The sequence below is a fragment of the Panthera tigris genome, chromosome B1 (genome assembly GCF_018350195.1).
Source record: "Panthera tigris isolate Pti1 chromosome B1, P.tigris_Pti1_mat1.1, whole genome shotgun sequence".
In the NCBI taxonomy this organism is placed as follows: Eukaryota; Metazoa; Chordata; class Mammalia; order Carnivora; family Felidae; genus Panthera; species Panthera tigris.
This window is the reverse complement of record NC_056663.1, coordinates 198,833,763-198,847,705: the sequence shown is the minus strand read 5'-3', so window position 1 is coordinate 198,847,705 and position 13,943 is coordinate 198,833,763. Positions and strand designations below refer to the sequence as shown.

Below are 13,943 nucleotides of genomic sequence, written 5' to 3'. Positions count from 1 at the left end.
GTCCACATTGCTCAGCAATCAGCCCACGCTTTCCCTCTGGGCCTGTGTAGGGCCTCAGAATCGTTCTTGACCCCTTACTGTTGACTGAAGCTACCAGCAGATTTGGCCCGTGAGCAGGGCAATGTCTTTGCTGGCTGTGGTTTAAGTAATGTCGTAAGAACTGTTACGATACGTCCCAGCTAAGCGATCCTCAGCGTTTTCTTTCAAAGATGCAAAAATAAATCCTCCCCATTCCTTAAGCTGGTGTTCAGAGGACAGAACGTGGGGCCACAAGCAGAGCACAGACTCGGTCTCAAATGGACCTAGATTTGACTCCTCGCTCGGCCACTTTGGAGATGTGTCTCCTCTGGAAGTGACTGAACTTCTCTGAACTTGGGATGGCCCATGCGTGTATCAGCGCCTCACAGAGTCCTAGCAGAGACCAAGTGAGACAGCCTTGCCTGGCTCCGCCCTGGCGTCCCTCCCCACACCTCCCGGCTGTGACCCGGCTGGCCTGCCTCTCTCCTCTCGTTCCCCCAGTGCCTTCCGTCATCTGTGGTCCTGCCCGACCGCACTTGTCACTTCCCTCGCCTGCCGGCTTCTGCCCTTGCCTCTGGAGACGTGTCGACTGAGAAGTTGCTGTGGCTGAGGCCAAAGAGGTTTTTGCCTGCTTTCTCCTCAAGGATTATGATGGCTTCCCATCTTACATTGAGGTCTTTCATCCGTTTTGAGTTTATTTTTGTGTGTGATGTAAGAAAGCGGTCCAGGTTCATTCTTCTGCATGTCGCTGTCCAGTTTTCCCAGCACCACTTGCTGAAGAGATATTCTTTCCTGCTTTGTCAAAGATTAGTTGGCCATACGTTCATGGGTCCATTTCTGGGTTTTCTGTTCTGCACCATTGATGTGAGTGTCTGTTCTTGGTGCCAGTACCATACTGTCTTGATGGTTACAGCTTTGTACTACAGCTTGAATAAAGTCTGGGATGGTGATGCCTCCTGCTTTGGTTTTCTTTTTCAAGATTGCTTTGGCTCTTCGGGGTCTTTTCTGGTTCCATACAAATTTTAGGATTATTTGTTCTAGCTCCGTGAAGAATGCTGGTGTCATTTTGATAGGGATTGCACTGAATATGTAGATTGCTTTGGGTAGTATCGACATTTTAACAATATTTGTTCTTCCTGTCCAGGAGCATGGAATCTTTTTCCATTTTTTTGTGTGTCTTCTTCAATTTCTTTCATAAGCTTTCTATAGTTTTCAGCGTATAGATTTTTCACCTCTTCGGTTAGATTTATTCCTAATATTTTATGGTTTTTGGTGCAACTGTCAATGGGATCGATTCCTTGATTTCTCTTTCTGCCGCTTCATTGTTGGTGTGTAGGAATGCAGCCGATTTCTGTGCGTTGATTTTATATCCTGCAACTTTGCTGAATTCATGAATCAATTCTAGCAATTTTTTTTGTGGAATCTTTTGGGTTTTCCATATAGAGGATCATGTCATCTGCGAAGAGTGGAAGTTTGACCTCCTCCTGGCCCATTTGGATGCCTTTTATTTCTTTGTGTTGTCTGATTGCAGAGGCTAAGACTTCCAATACTATGTTGAATAACAGTGGTGAGAGTGGACATCCCTGTCTTGTTCCTGACCTTAGGGGGAAAGCTCTCAGTTTTTCCCCACTGAAGATGATATTATTGTTGGGTCGTTCATATATGGCTTTTATGATCTCGAGGTATACTCCTTCAATCCCTACTTTCTTGAGGGTTTTTATCAAGAAAGCATGCTCTATTTTGTCAAATGCTTTCTCTGCATCTATTGAGAGGATCATATGGTTCTTGTCCTTTCTTTTATTGATGTGATGAATCACGTTAATTGTTTTGCAGATATTGAACCAGCTCTGCATCCCAGGTATGAGTCCCATTTGGTTGTGGTGAATAATTTTTTTAATGTATTGTTGGAGCTGGTTGGCTAATATCTTGTTGAGGATTTTTGCATCCATGTTCATCAGGGAAATTGGTCTATAGTTCTCCTTTTTAGTGGGGTCTCTGGTTTTGGAATCAAGATAATGCTGGCTTCATAGAAAGAGCTTGGAAGTTTTCCTTCCATTTCTATTTTTTTGGAACAGCCTTGAGACAATAGGTGTTAACTCTTCCCTAAATGTTTGGTAGAATTCCCCTGGAAAGCCATCTGGCCCTGGACTCTTGGTTTTTGGCAGATTTTTGATTATTAATTTGATTTCCTTACTGGTTATGGGTCTGTTCAAATGTTCTATTTCTTCCTGTTTCAGTTTTGGTAGTGTATATGTTTCTAGGAATTTGTCCATTTCTTCCAGATTGCCCATTTTATTGGCATATAATTGTTCATAACATTCCCTTATTATTGTTTTTATTTCTGCTGTGTTGGTTGTGATCTATCCTCTTTCATTCTTGATTTTATTTATTTGGGTCATTTCCTTTTTCTTTTTGATCATACTGACTAGTGGTATGTCAATTTTGTTAACTTTTTCAAAGAACCAGCTTCTGGTTTCATTGATCTGTTCTACTGGGGTTTTTTTGGTTTGATAACATTAATTTCTGCTCTCATCTTTATTATTTCCTGTCTTCTGCTGGTTTTGGGTTTTATTTGCCGTTCTTTTTCCAGCTCCTCAAGGCGTAAGGTTAGGTTGTGTATCTGAGATCTTCCTTCTTTAGGAAGGCCTGGATTGCTATGTACTTTCCTCTTATGACCACCTTTGCTGCTTCCCAGAGGTTTTGGGTTGTGGTGTTATCATTTTCATTGACTTCCATATACTTTTTAATTTCCTCTTTAACTTCTTGGTTAGCCCATTTATTCTTTAGTGGGATGTTCTTCAGTCTCCAAGTATTTGTTACCTTTCCAACTTTTTTCTTGTGGTTGATTTCGAGTTTCATAGCGCTGCGGTCTGAAAATATGCATGGTATGATCTCGATCTTTTTGTATTTACTTGGGATTGATTTGTGTCCCAGTATATGTTCTATTCTGGAGAACGTTCCATGTGCACTGGAGAAGAATGTATATCCTGCTGCTTTAGGATGAAATGTTCTGAATACATCTGTTAAGTCCATCTGGTCCAGTGTGTCATTCAAATTCATTGTTTCCTTGTTGAGTTTTTGATTAGATGCTGAATTCTGTGATTCAGGTTGTGCAGATTGTTGTGTTAATCCTCCAATCCGTTTTCTAGGCGTGTAGGATGGTTTAGTGTTGGTCTGGCTCTATTTCATGGACGCGAGCGACACAAAAAACTTCCATGCTGTTCTGCCATCTTGGCTCCTCTATTCTCAGTTTTTTAAGAGTCTCTTATGGTTTGGCTCCCTCCCTCTCTCTTTTTTTTTCCTTCCCCTCCCCCATGGTCTTCTGTTAAGTTTCTCAGGATCCACATAAGAGTGAAAACATATGGTCTCTGTCTTTCTCTGTAGGACTTATTTCACTTAGCATCACACTCTCCGCTTCCATCCAAGTTGCTACAAAAGGCCAGATTGCATTCTTTCTCATTGCCACGTAGTATTCCATTGCGTATAGAAACCACAATTTCTTTGTCCATTCATCAGTTGATGGACCTTTCGGCTCTTTCCATAATTTGGCTATTGGAAAAGAGTGTGGAGGTTCCTCAAAAAATTAAAACTCAATCTACCCTATGACCTAGCAATAGCACTGCTAGGAATTTACCCAAGGGATACAGGGGTGCTGATGCAGAGGGGCACTGGTACCCCATCGTTTATAGCAGCACTCTCTAAGAGCCATTTAGACACGACCTGCCACCCTAGTCAATGAGGCACGTCAGGGGTTTTGCAGTGTGATTGAGGGATAGCCCCGAGCTCATCGGCATAAAGATCTGCCAGCACTGACCCGCCAGTGCCTCCCTTTTGCAAATTCTCAGGGAGAAATGAAAATTTTAGGAGTGAATCCCTTACAAATTGAAACCCAAATATATTCAAGTCCGAAAGGAATTAAAATCTGAGATCAGAATCTTTGTCCTTCTAAGTTTGAAGTCCAAAGTCCAACTTTCTCAAATTAAATTAAAATCCCCCACACCATCCTCCTAATATTTTATTCTATCCGCCTCCCACCCACCCGAGGGCTACAACTGTCTAGAAAGAGCTGGGGTCCCTTCAGCAGCAGAAAGGATGCAGATTCTTTGTCTTGGAAGCTGAATGAGCAGAATGCTAGGTTTCTTGCATGCCTCAATTCTGAAAAATTCCAGAGTTAAGGAACACAGGAGACTTTCATACACACACAGTGTGGTCTGTCCCCACAATGGAGTAGCACTCGCACTGAGAAGAAAGGAAGGATTGGGGCGCCTGGGAGAGCTCTGTCGGTCAAGCGCCTGACTTCGGCTCAGGTCCTGATCTCGCGGTTTGTGAGTTCGAGTCCCTTGTCAGGCTGTGTGCTGACAGCTCAGAGCCTGGAGCCTGCCTCAGATTCTGTATCTCCCTCTCTCTCTGCTCCTCCCCCACTCACGCTCTGTCTCTCTGTCTCAAAAATAAATAAATAATAAAAAAATGAAGTCAGTACTGACCGATGCTACAGCATAGATGCACCTCAAAAAAATGTCGGTAAAAGAAATCAAACACAAGCAACACCTAGTATATGATTCCATTTCTACCAAGTGTCCAGAAAGGCAACTTAGTCCCCAAAAAGTAGAATAGAGGTTGGCTACGCCTTGGGGTGAGACGTAAGTTGTATCTCAAAGATGTTAAAAAAAAAAAAAGTATCACAATCTCGGCCCCACCACCACCAGCCAAGAAGCCAGAGTCAGCTCTGGCCGGGCACAGCCTTGTCCCCAGACCCAGCACTCAGTACTTTCATGCACCGTGGCTAAGGCTGGAGGCACCCGTCGTAAAGAACCGGGACAGAGATGTTCCTTATTGGTTTTAGTTCCCCGAGAGCCTTTGGTCCCTGGCAGGTGACTAGAGCCACCTGAGGACATCAGTTCAGTGGAAGCATCCACTGTTAGTACTTAAGGTGGGCATCATCTACCTCCAACATCAGATGGGGGGCAGGGGGGCACCTCCAGGAAGCGGGGCTGAGGGCACGCTGCCTCCTGCAAAGCTAGAAACCCACATGGTGGCCTCTCCGTCACCCGACCTCGTCTGGGGTTCCTCTCTTCCCCGGTGGTTCGTTCACCTTGGGGTCTGGGTGTGGCCCCTGTCCAGTAGCGGAGCTGGGAGAGCTGGAAAGTTCGGTTCTGGCTTCCTACTAAGCAGAGCTTTGAGCCACGGACCCTGTCTTCCAGGGAAGCTTCCCTTGAAATCCAATTGGTTTTTGTCATGAAGCAGTCGAGGGCCAGCTAGAGACCATGTGGCTGGAGGGGGCCCCACGTGAACCCATGGTGACCTCTAGAGCCCCTTCCGGGTCCTGCCTCCCCGTACCCCTTGCTGTGCTCACAGAACCAGCCCCCCGGAGGGGTCAAAGTAGTGCTTACTGTCGGTCTGTCGGCCAAGGCCCAAAAATCCCGTGGAGACCGTCTTCTTTAGTTGTGTGGACCGGATTGCGGGGGGTAAATAGGCCCTCACCTGGACCCCAGACAAAACAAAAAGGTTCTGGGCTTCCCAAATGTGTGAGTGAGCCTTATCCTGGACCAGGAAGACTGACCCACCCCATCCCGGGCAATGCTGGCTGGGCCCGGGGGCCAAGGTAAGACCGAGCATGTGCTGACAGCCTCTTCTAGGTGACAAAGAGGGACCCCATGAGTGGGCATGCGTAGTTCACCGTCCTGATGACGGGCACCTGAGACCCGAGCGGTGCCCTCGCTGCCCACGTCAGCGATGATGGTGGCTTCCGTTGATGTGTTGCTTCTCCGGGGTGTGGTGGAGGGGCCCCTTCTTGACTCACACCTGCTTTCTTTCTGAGCAGTTGGAGACTCCTTCTCGGTCAGCTACACAGCCTCCATCCAGGCCGGAGAAATTGGGAGCGGAGACGTCCTGATGCTTCCTGCCTGGCTCACCTTCCAGAGCTCAGCACCGGTATTTCCCTGTTACTCTGATTTCTGTCTTGTCGCTCTTGTTTTGGAAGCATTGACACTTGGGGCACGGTATCTGTTAGCTTTTTCCTTTCTTCCCTCCCTCCCTTCTTCCCTTCCCTCCCTGCTTTCTACCCTCTCTCCTTCCTTCCTTCCCTCTTTCCTTCCTCCAGTGATACTGAATTCCAGACAAGTGCGTGGGCCCTTGAATCTCACACACTTTGCCATGAACCTGGCTCCCTGGCATCTCATCGGGACCTTAATTACTCAACTCCTGTGGGCCTGACATTGGCTTGTTATAAAGATAAGTCATCACTAGCTTTAATTTGTCGTCCCTGTGTTTTGCATATAATAGGCATTCAGCCCAGTAGTTACTGTTTATGTGAGTTTGCTATGAGCTGCCTTGACAGAGTTCCACAGAGTGGGTGGCTTAGCAGCAAACAGACATCTGTTTTTTACGTGCTCCTGGGGCCAGAAGTCTGAGATCAAGTTGTGGGCATTTGGTGCCTTCAGAGGCCTGTCTCCCTGGTGTGTAGATGGCTGTCTTCTCCCCGTGTCCTAACGCGGTCATCCCTCCATGTGTCTGTGTCCTGATCCCCTTCTTATAAGGACACCAGTCGGATTGGATCAGGGTCCACCCTAATGGCCTCATTTCAGGTTAATCACCTCTGTAAAGTCCCCACCTCCAAATACAGTCACGTCGTGAGGTGTTGGGAGCTCGGGCTTCGACATCCGGGTTTTGAGGGGACACGATTCAGCCTGTAACACCATTGCTGTTAGTGTCTTCATTTTTCAGTCACCTTTTAATCTGTGTATACAGTTGAGTGTCATGCCAGGATGCTGTGCACACTGTGGGGACACAGGAGGAGAGTGCGTCCTTGTCCTCAAGGACCTCATGCTCTAGTTACGTTGGTCACTTTGTTATGACTCCGGCCCCTGGAAAAAGTACCTTTTACTAGATGGGGAAAATGAGGCTCCGAGCGTGACTGTCCCGGGTCACGCCACAGAATCCTAATCGGACTGCACGGCTTCCGGCTCCTTCCACCCAAGGCCGATGGACCAGTGTGTGACTTTGCTGCTGCACTAGGAAAAAAATCCTAGACAAAATAAGATAAAAGAAAGATTCCGGAAAGGTAAAGACCTGATACAGGGAAACTATCAACCTGTCAGACGAGACAAATGTCTCAGAAAATAATCAGGTACAAAGTCAAGAACAGAGGACAAAGAAGGATACAGAAATAGTGGCAACATGACCCAGAAGAAGTACCATCCCAATTTCAGAGGACAGGAAACCAAGTAAGTGAAAATCAGAATTTAAGAAGGTGACAGAAACCAACAGTGGGAAACTCAGAAAGTCGATGAAACTGAAAGCCCGCCCCTCCCCATCCTGGAACATTCAGACCTCAGACCCCCAGGAAGTGGGGCGGGGCGGCAGGGGAGGGATGGAGGGGCCCCTCACTCACTCAAGGGCGCTGCCCAAGCCGCCGCGCCTTGATGGGTCCTGTCTGTTCCTTTGCTTGATGTGTTGCTGTCATATTGACTCTTATTTCCATAAGAAACCCTCACACTCGCCCTGGTTCCGTGAGACCAGGGACGTCGTCTTTCCTCTTGCCACCTGTGTTCCCAGTGCCAAAAAATAGACCTCTGCACAGGAAATACCCAGTAAATATTTGTTGAGTAAATGAATGAACAAATCTGTAAACTAATGAATCTCAGGCAAGTTTTTATTTTTTAAGTTTATTTATTTTTGAGAGAGAGAGAGAGAGAGAGGGAGAAGGCGAGCGTGAGCAGAGAGGGGCAGAGAGAGGGAGAGACTCCCAAGCAGGCTCTGTGCCTGACGGCCTGTGATGCAGGGCTCGAACCCACAAACCATGCAGTCGTGACCTGAGCTGAAATCGAGAGTCAGATGCTTCACCGCCTGAGCCACCCAGGCACCTCTCTTTTATTTTTTAATGTCTCTGAACCTCAGGGAAGGGGATGATTCTCCTCCAGTCTTCTGGAGAAGACTCTCCAGTCTCTTGTGGGGAAACGATGTGTCTCTGTGCAATGGCCTGCAGTTTCCTACCCCTTCCAGACCTTCAGGGGGCTCTCTAGGCAGTTCTGCAGATGGAAAGGAAAGTGCCCACCCACCCACCTGAAGATTCCAGAATTCCGAGCTTCACTGGCCTGCGTTCGGGGCTCCTGCCTGCCGGCTCTGGTAGACGGTCAGCATTGCCCCGACCTAGATTCCGCCATGGAAATGGGTCCTGGGGGCCTGGTGCTTGCCGAGTGAGCAAGCGAGTGCTGGCAGTGGACAAGGGGCTCCTGTACCGTGTTCTCAAGTCGTTTCATCCGATTGGACCTCACAGTCCATCGGGGGACTGCTGGGATTCCATCCGTGATGTGGAGAAGGTCAAGTGTGTTTGGGGCTGATAATGACCCAAATTCTGAGTGAGACTCCAGTGGCTGCACAGGAGAGCACTGGTTAGCTCTGCGTGTCAGTCAGTCCCAAGACGTCGGATACGACAAGAGGGGGGCGGAAATGACCGTTATTTAAACAGGCAAGCACTCCACAGGATGGAATCCTTCCAGTAGGGTGGGGGCGATGGCCGACCCGGCAGAGCCTGGGAACCGCCCCCCGGCTGTGTTTCAGAAGCAGTGCGGCCTCGGTGGGCTCGGCGTCCCCGTCGGAACGATGACAGGAGCAGGAAGGGTCTCACCCGGATCTCTTCTCGTTCTGGCGTTTTAGAATGGCATCAGAGTAACGGAGGAGACCGCAAGAATACAGCACCCGCCCCGCCCCGCCTTGTTCACGGTCTTGTTTCCGGTGCTTGCCGTTACCCGGACCGGCCGTGGTCTGGAGCCTGACGTTCCTTCTGACCTGTGGTCAGCAGGTCAATAGTAGTCTGAGGCCATGTCACAAGGCCCGTGCCATTCACCTCCTTCATCTCATCCCAGGGGTGTGTAATCTGCACATTATCACTAACTGACGGGCAAGTACAGGGCAGAAGGCATTTTGCGAGAGAGCGAGCGAGCACGCGAGCACATTCACGTAACTTTTACTACACTGTATTGTTACTTTTAGTTATTGTTGTCAGTCTCTTACTGTGCCTCATTTATCAGCGAAACTGTGTATATGTACAGAAAAAAACACATCTAGTGCGGGTTCGGGCATCCACTGGGTGTCCTGGAATGCGTCCCTGGCAGATAAGCCGGGGCAGGGGGGACCAACTGTGGCTCCCACTCACCGATTCCCTCAGCAGGAGGTGGTACAGCCACAGGTGCATGGAGTTTGGATCTGGAAGCCACTTTCTCAAACACACACACGCGTACCCCACATTCATACGAGTTTAGATAAAACACACCCTAGGTGATGGATGGCTAACGGGGAAAGACCTAGAACATTTATGTCAAGTGTCTTATGAAAATTTCCTGCCCACCTTACACATTATGCAGTCACCACTATATTTTACTTGGTCCGTGTTTGCTGACTTCATGCTGTGATCTAAAGCGTGTTCCTGGGGGCGCCTGGGTGGCTCAGTCGGTTGAGTGTCTGACTCTTGATTTGGGCTCAGGTCATGATCTCCTGGTTCATGAGTTCAAGCCCCATGTGAGGCTCTGCGCTGACAGTGTGGAGCCTGCTTGGGACTCTCTCTCTCTCTCTCTCTCTCTCTCTCTCTTCCTCCCTCCCTCTTCCCCCCCTTCTCTTCCCCTCCTCCACTCATTCTCCACCCCCCTCAAATAAATAAATATTAAAAATTTTTTAGAAAAAAAAAGTAAAAAAAAAATAAAGCGTGTTGCTCAAGCCTTGAAGTTCCCGCAGCAAGCACGGGGCTGAGGATTTATGTTTTGCAAAGAGCTGAAGTCAAGCTTTGTCACACACTTGATTGACGCTTCTCTCGGCTTAGACCTTGGGTGTCAGAAAACACCGGGAGGAGGGACCCGGAGAGAGAGAAGGGCATGGAAAACGTTAATCGAATGTGTGCTTCTGAATGCAGCCTCATATTTGTTGTTGTTTTTTGTTTTGTTTGTTTGTTTTGTTTTTAAATTCCCTTTCCCCCTAGAAAAGGACCTGGTAGTGTTTTTATTTCCCTTCAAAGCCTCCATTAGGTTGGCCTGCTGGCCCTCAACGGGTTTGGGCTGCTACTGTAGCTGCTGTGGGATGTGGGTAGGGGGTTCCACTGGAGATGGACTGTCCCTCCCGTGAGACCGAGAGGCCTCCGCAGCGGCTGTGATAGAACAACACAGGGCTGCCTCGCTCATAGGCTCCAAGCTCCGAGCCTCAAGGCCAGGTTGTACGCAACGATACCACGACTACAGCCACCAGCGAGAATGCTTTCGGGGCTCCCTCCGCGTGCCACGCACACTTCTAGATTCTATCCTGGCTAATTTAATCCTCACGGCAACCCCACGAGTCGAATAGGGTTCCCGTTTTACAGATGAGAAGACCGAGGCACAGGGAAGTCAATACCTTGCCTAAGGTCAGGCTGCTGGTGAGTGAGGGAGCCTGGTGGGAGTCCCGGCAGTCTGGCTCTGACCACCAACCCAGCTGCCAGACCTTCTGCCTGCTCTCCCAGGAGGAAGTGTGTTCTCACCGTGCGTCTTCTCCGATGCCACGCGCTTGGACAGATAGCTGCCCTAACGCCCTGCGGTCTCCCGTTTCCCCGTAGCTCCCGAGCAGAGGAGATGCGACCCGAGCAGGCAGACCCGTGGGGCGTTGGGGTTTGGGGGCCGGGCTCATCCCACCGGGAGGTGAGCTCAGCAGAGCCCCGTCCACCGCCGTCGTCGGCAACTTTTCCTGAAGGAAGCGGTGCTGGGGAGGGCCCGTGGCTCCTCCGTCCCGTGGCCGTGAGCTGCGGAGTCCGTCCTCTGCCCCGTCTGGCCGGACCCCAACCCCAGGCATCTCACCACAGGTCACTCTGTTCCTGCTCTCTCACCAGTTAGGGAAACTGGTGACTGGATTCACACGCACCTCCGGGAGAGAACGAGGCTCTATGTTTCCACACACCTTTTCCCTGTTCTTTTAAAAAAATTTTCTTTTTAAGTTTATTCATTTTTGAGAGAGAGAGAGAGACAGCGTATGAGCAGGGGAGGGGCAGAGAGAGAGAGAGAGAGAGGTAGACGCAGAATCGGAAGCAGGCTCCAGGCTCCGAGCCGTCAGCGCAGTGCCCGACTCGGGGCTCGAACTCACGAATCGTGAGACCACGACCTCAGCTGCAGTCGGACGCTCAACCAACTGTGCCACCCAGGCGCCCCACCTTTTTCCTGTTCTGAAGGGACTTCAAGACCCCCGCAGGCCCCTGGCCCCCAGTAGTCCAAGGCCCGGTGCCTATCCAGGCACGGCGGGTGGCGGGTGCCTCAAATGTCAGATTCCCAAAACTCGTTGATGAAAGCATTTTTTTCTTTCTTTTTCTAGAACAGAACGCAACTAAAAGCCCTTTTCACCATAACAGCAGAAGAGAAGATAAAGGTAAGAGAAAATGCCCGAGTTGGACAGCCACCTTACGCCCCGATGTGCCTTCATGCCGGTGTGTTGGTCCCTGGGTGTCCTCAGAGCCAAGGGGAGGGGCGGCCGCTGGCCTTGGCAGTCTGCGGTCCCCCAGCGTGGCTACAAGCCGTTGGCTGGTTTCCCGAATGGCCCTTCCGTCTGGACAGGATGGCGTATACACACGGTGGGACCACACCTCACACTACCTCAGCACCTGCTGCAGACAGGCATTCTGAGCGGTTCACACACGCTGAGTCGTGTGATCTTCGCGGCAGCGCTGGGGGGCTGGGTTCCATTTTTAAATCGCCTTCGCTTCATAAATGGGGAAACCGAGGCACATCTGGGTCAAGTAATTTGCCCAAGGTCACCTGGCTAGCGTGTCCGGGTTCCCAAGACCACTCCCAGGCTCGGTGCTTCACTAGGAGGACACACAGGACTCCGCGTATAGTCACGTTCCCGGCTGATTTCTTACCGGAAAGGATGCGAAGGAGAATCGGCGGAGGGCGGAGGGGCACGGGGCCAAGTGTGAAGGACACCGGGCCTCAGCTTCCAGAGTCCTCTCCCGGCAGAGTCACACAGGATGCCCTTCGTTCTCCAGCAGCAGGTGTGACAGCACACGTCAATGTTGTCACCAGGGAGGCTCGTCAGAGACGAGCCCCAGGGTTCTTCTTGGAGGCTGGGCACACGGGCACCCTTGTCTGGCATGTTCCAGACTTCCAGGAGTGTGTTCGGTGTAAACCACGCTGTTTACACGGCCGCCTAGGCACAGTGAGCCACTCTTATCAGGCAGCGGTGGTTACTGTCCAGAAACCCAAGCTCCCGCGTGCCAGCCGAGGCCCTGCCTTGCACGGTGGCCTCTCAGAGGGTACCAGTCTTGGGCCTGTGAGTGTGCTTTTCTTGCGGGCGTTAGAACCAGGGTTTGAACACTGGGGCTCCAGAGCCCTGCGGCTGGGCCACGCCGCCTCCTAAGGAGCTAAATCCCTGTCCAAAAGAGATGGAAATAAAATCCAAGTCTGGCTAGAGCAAGGAGAGGGTTTCGGGGGGGCAGGGGAGGCAGGAAGATGGGTGCAAACCATCTTGGCTTCTCTGTGAGCCCCTGGAGGGTCGGGGCCGTGTCTCCTGCATCCTTGTGCCCCACTCTGCGCCCTACCTTCTGGATGGCACTCAGTAGGTCAGCCTCCCTTGGCCGAGCTGATCGTTGTCAATGCTGGCGATTGCTGCTTGCTGTCTAGTCGCTGCGTGACTGTAATAAAAGTCAGAGAAGGTTCATTTCGTCGATGTTTGTAAGCCCTTCCCCCGCTCCCACGTGGATGGAGGTGAGCCACACCCAGGTCTTCGGGGCAGCCTCCAGGCCACACATTGCCTTCAAGGGAAACAGGAGTGGGTGCCCACTGTGGGGTGCAGACCCATGGGTGCAGTCAGGCAGTGGAGCATTGGGTTGGGTGTCAGCCCTACCGCCCCTGGTCCCGGTGACCCTGCCCTTGTGGACCACGTTCAAGGAGATCACCGTTGAGTGGGGAGATGAGGCATACAAAATGCGATGGCCTTACAGCGTTGTGGGGCATTAGGTTCTCGGGCCAAGGGCCTAGCTTTGACTCCCTGTCTGTCCACTGATTGTATGTGACTGTGGATGCGTTACTTACCTCCCTGAGTCTCCATTTCCCGGCTATGAAAGGAGACTGACAATAGTACCCCCTTCGTAGGGTGGTCGCCAAAGTAAATGGATTGAGGTATGTAAAGCACTCAGCACAGTGCCGGGGTTTTGTTTTTTTTTTATATACTTTTTAATGTTTATTTATTTTTGAGAGAGAGGGAGAGACAGAGTGCAAGTGGGGGAGGGGCAGAGAGAGAGGGAGACGCAGAATCCGAAGCAGGCTCCAGGCTCTGAGCCATCAGCACAGAGCCTGTTGCAGGGCTCAAACCCACAAGCTGCGAGATCGTGACCTGAGCCGAAGTCGGACGCTTAACCGACTGAGCCACCCAGGTGCCCCGTGCCTGGCGTTTTTTAAGTGCTCTGTAAGCATCAGCTGTGGTCTTTGGGATCGTTATTACGTGCACATGCAGACAGCACCCTTCTGCAGCTGTTCTGTGGTTCTTGTGAATGGGTGTCACGTGTCAGGGTCTCAAGCCCAAGGGGCCATCGGGTGCCATAAGTGTGAGTCAATCCCCGTGTGAGATTCCAGGGCGTTGTGGAGTCTGGGGCAGCCTGGAGACTCAGATCACCTACCACCCGCTGTCCCCTTGCCCTCACTGAGACATTAAATGAGAAGAACAAAGGTCAAACCACACACAGCTGCCATGACTGAATGTGTGAGGTTGTGACCCCGAAATCTAGGTCATACATGCTGCAGATACGGGCAGTAAAGAGTGCTGGGTAGACGGCAGGCTTCTTGGAGGAGGTGAGCATTCAGCTGGAGGTCGTTAAGGGAAGGACCTAGTTAAAGACGGAGGAAGGGTGTTCTAGAATACGCCACTGAAGATCTGACCTCGAGGCTGACCTGGTTCAGCTGTTGGTGGGATGTGAACCGAGG

At 50.6% G+C, this 13,943-nt stretch overlaps 1 protein-coding gene across 1 annotated transcript in view; it reads left to right on the top strand.

Moving 5' to 3' along the window:
* Window positions 1–13,943, top strand: part of EVC2 (EvC ciliary complex subunit 2) — a 135,828-nt gene that overhangs the window by 16,642 nt on the left and 105,243 nt on the right. Inside the window, exons 6-7 of the mRNA XM_042984798.1 lie at window positions 5,840–5,949; window positions 11,341–11,394. Coding sequence (XP_042840732.1) covers window positions 5,840–5,949; window positions 11,341–11,394 — 164 coding nt within the window. The remainder of the gene's footprint in view (window positions 1–5,839; window positions 5,950–11,340; window positions 11,395–13,943) is intronic.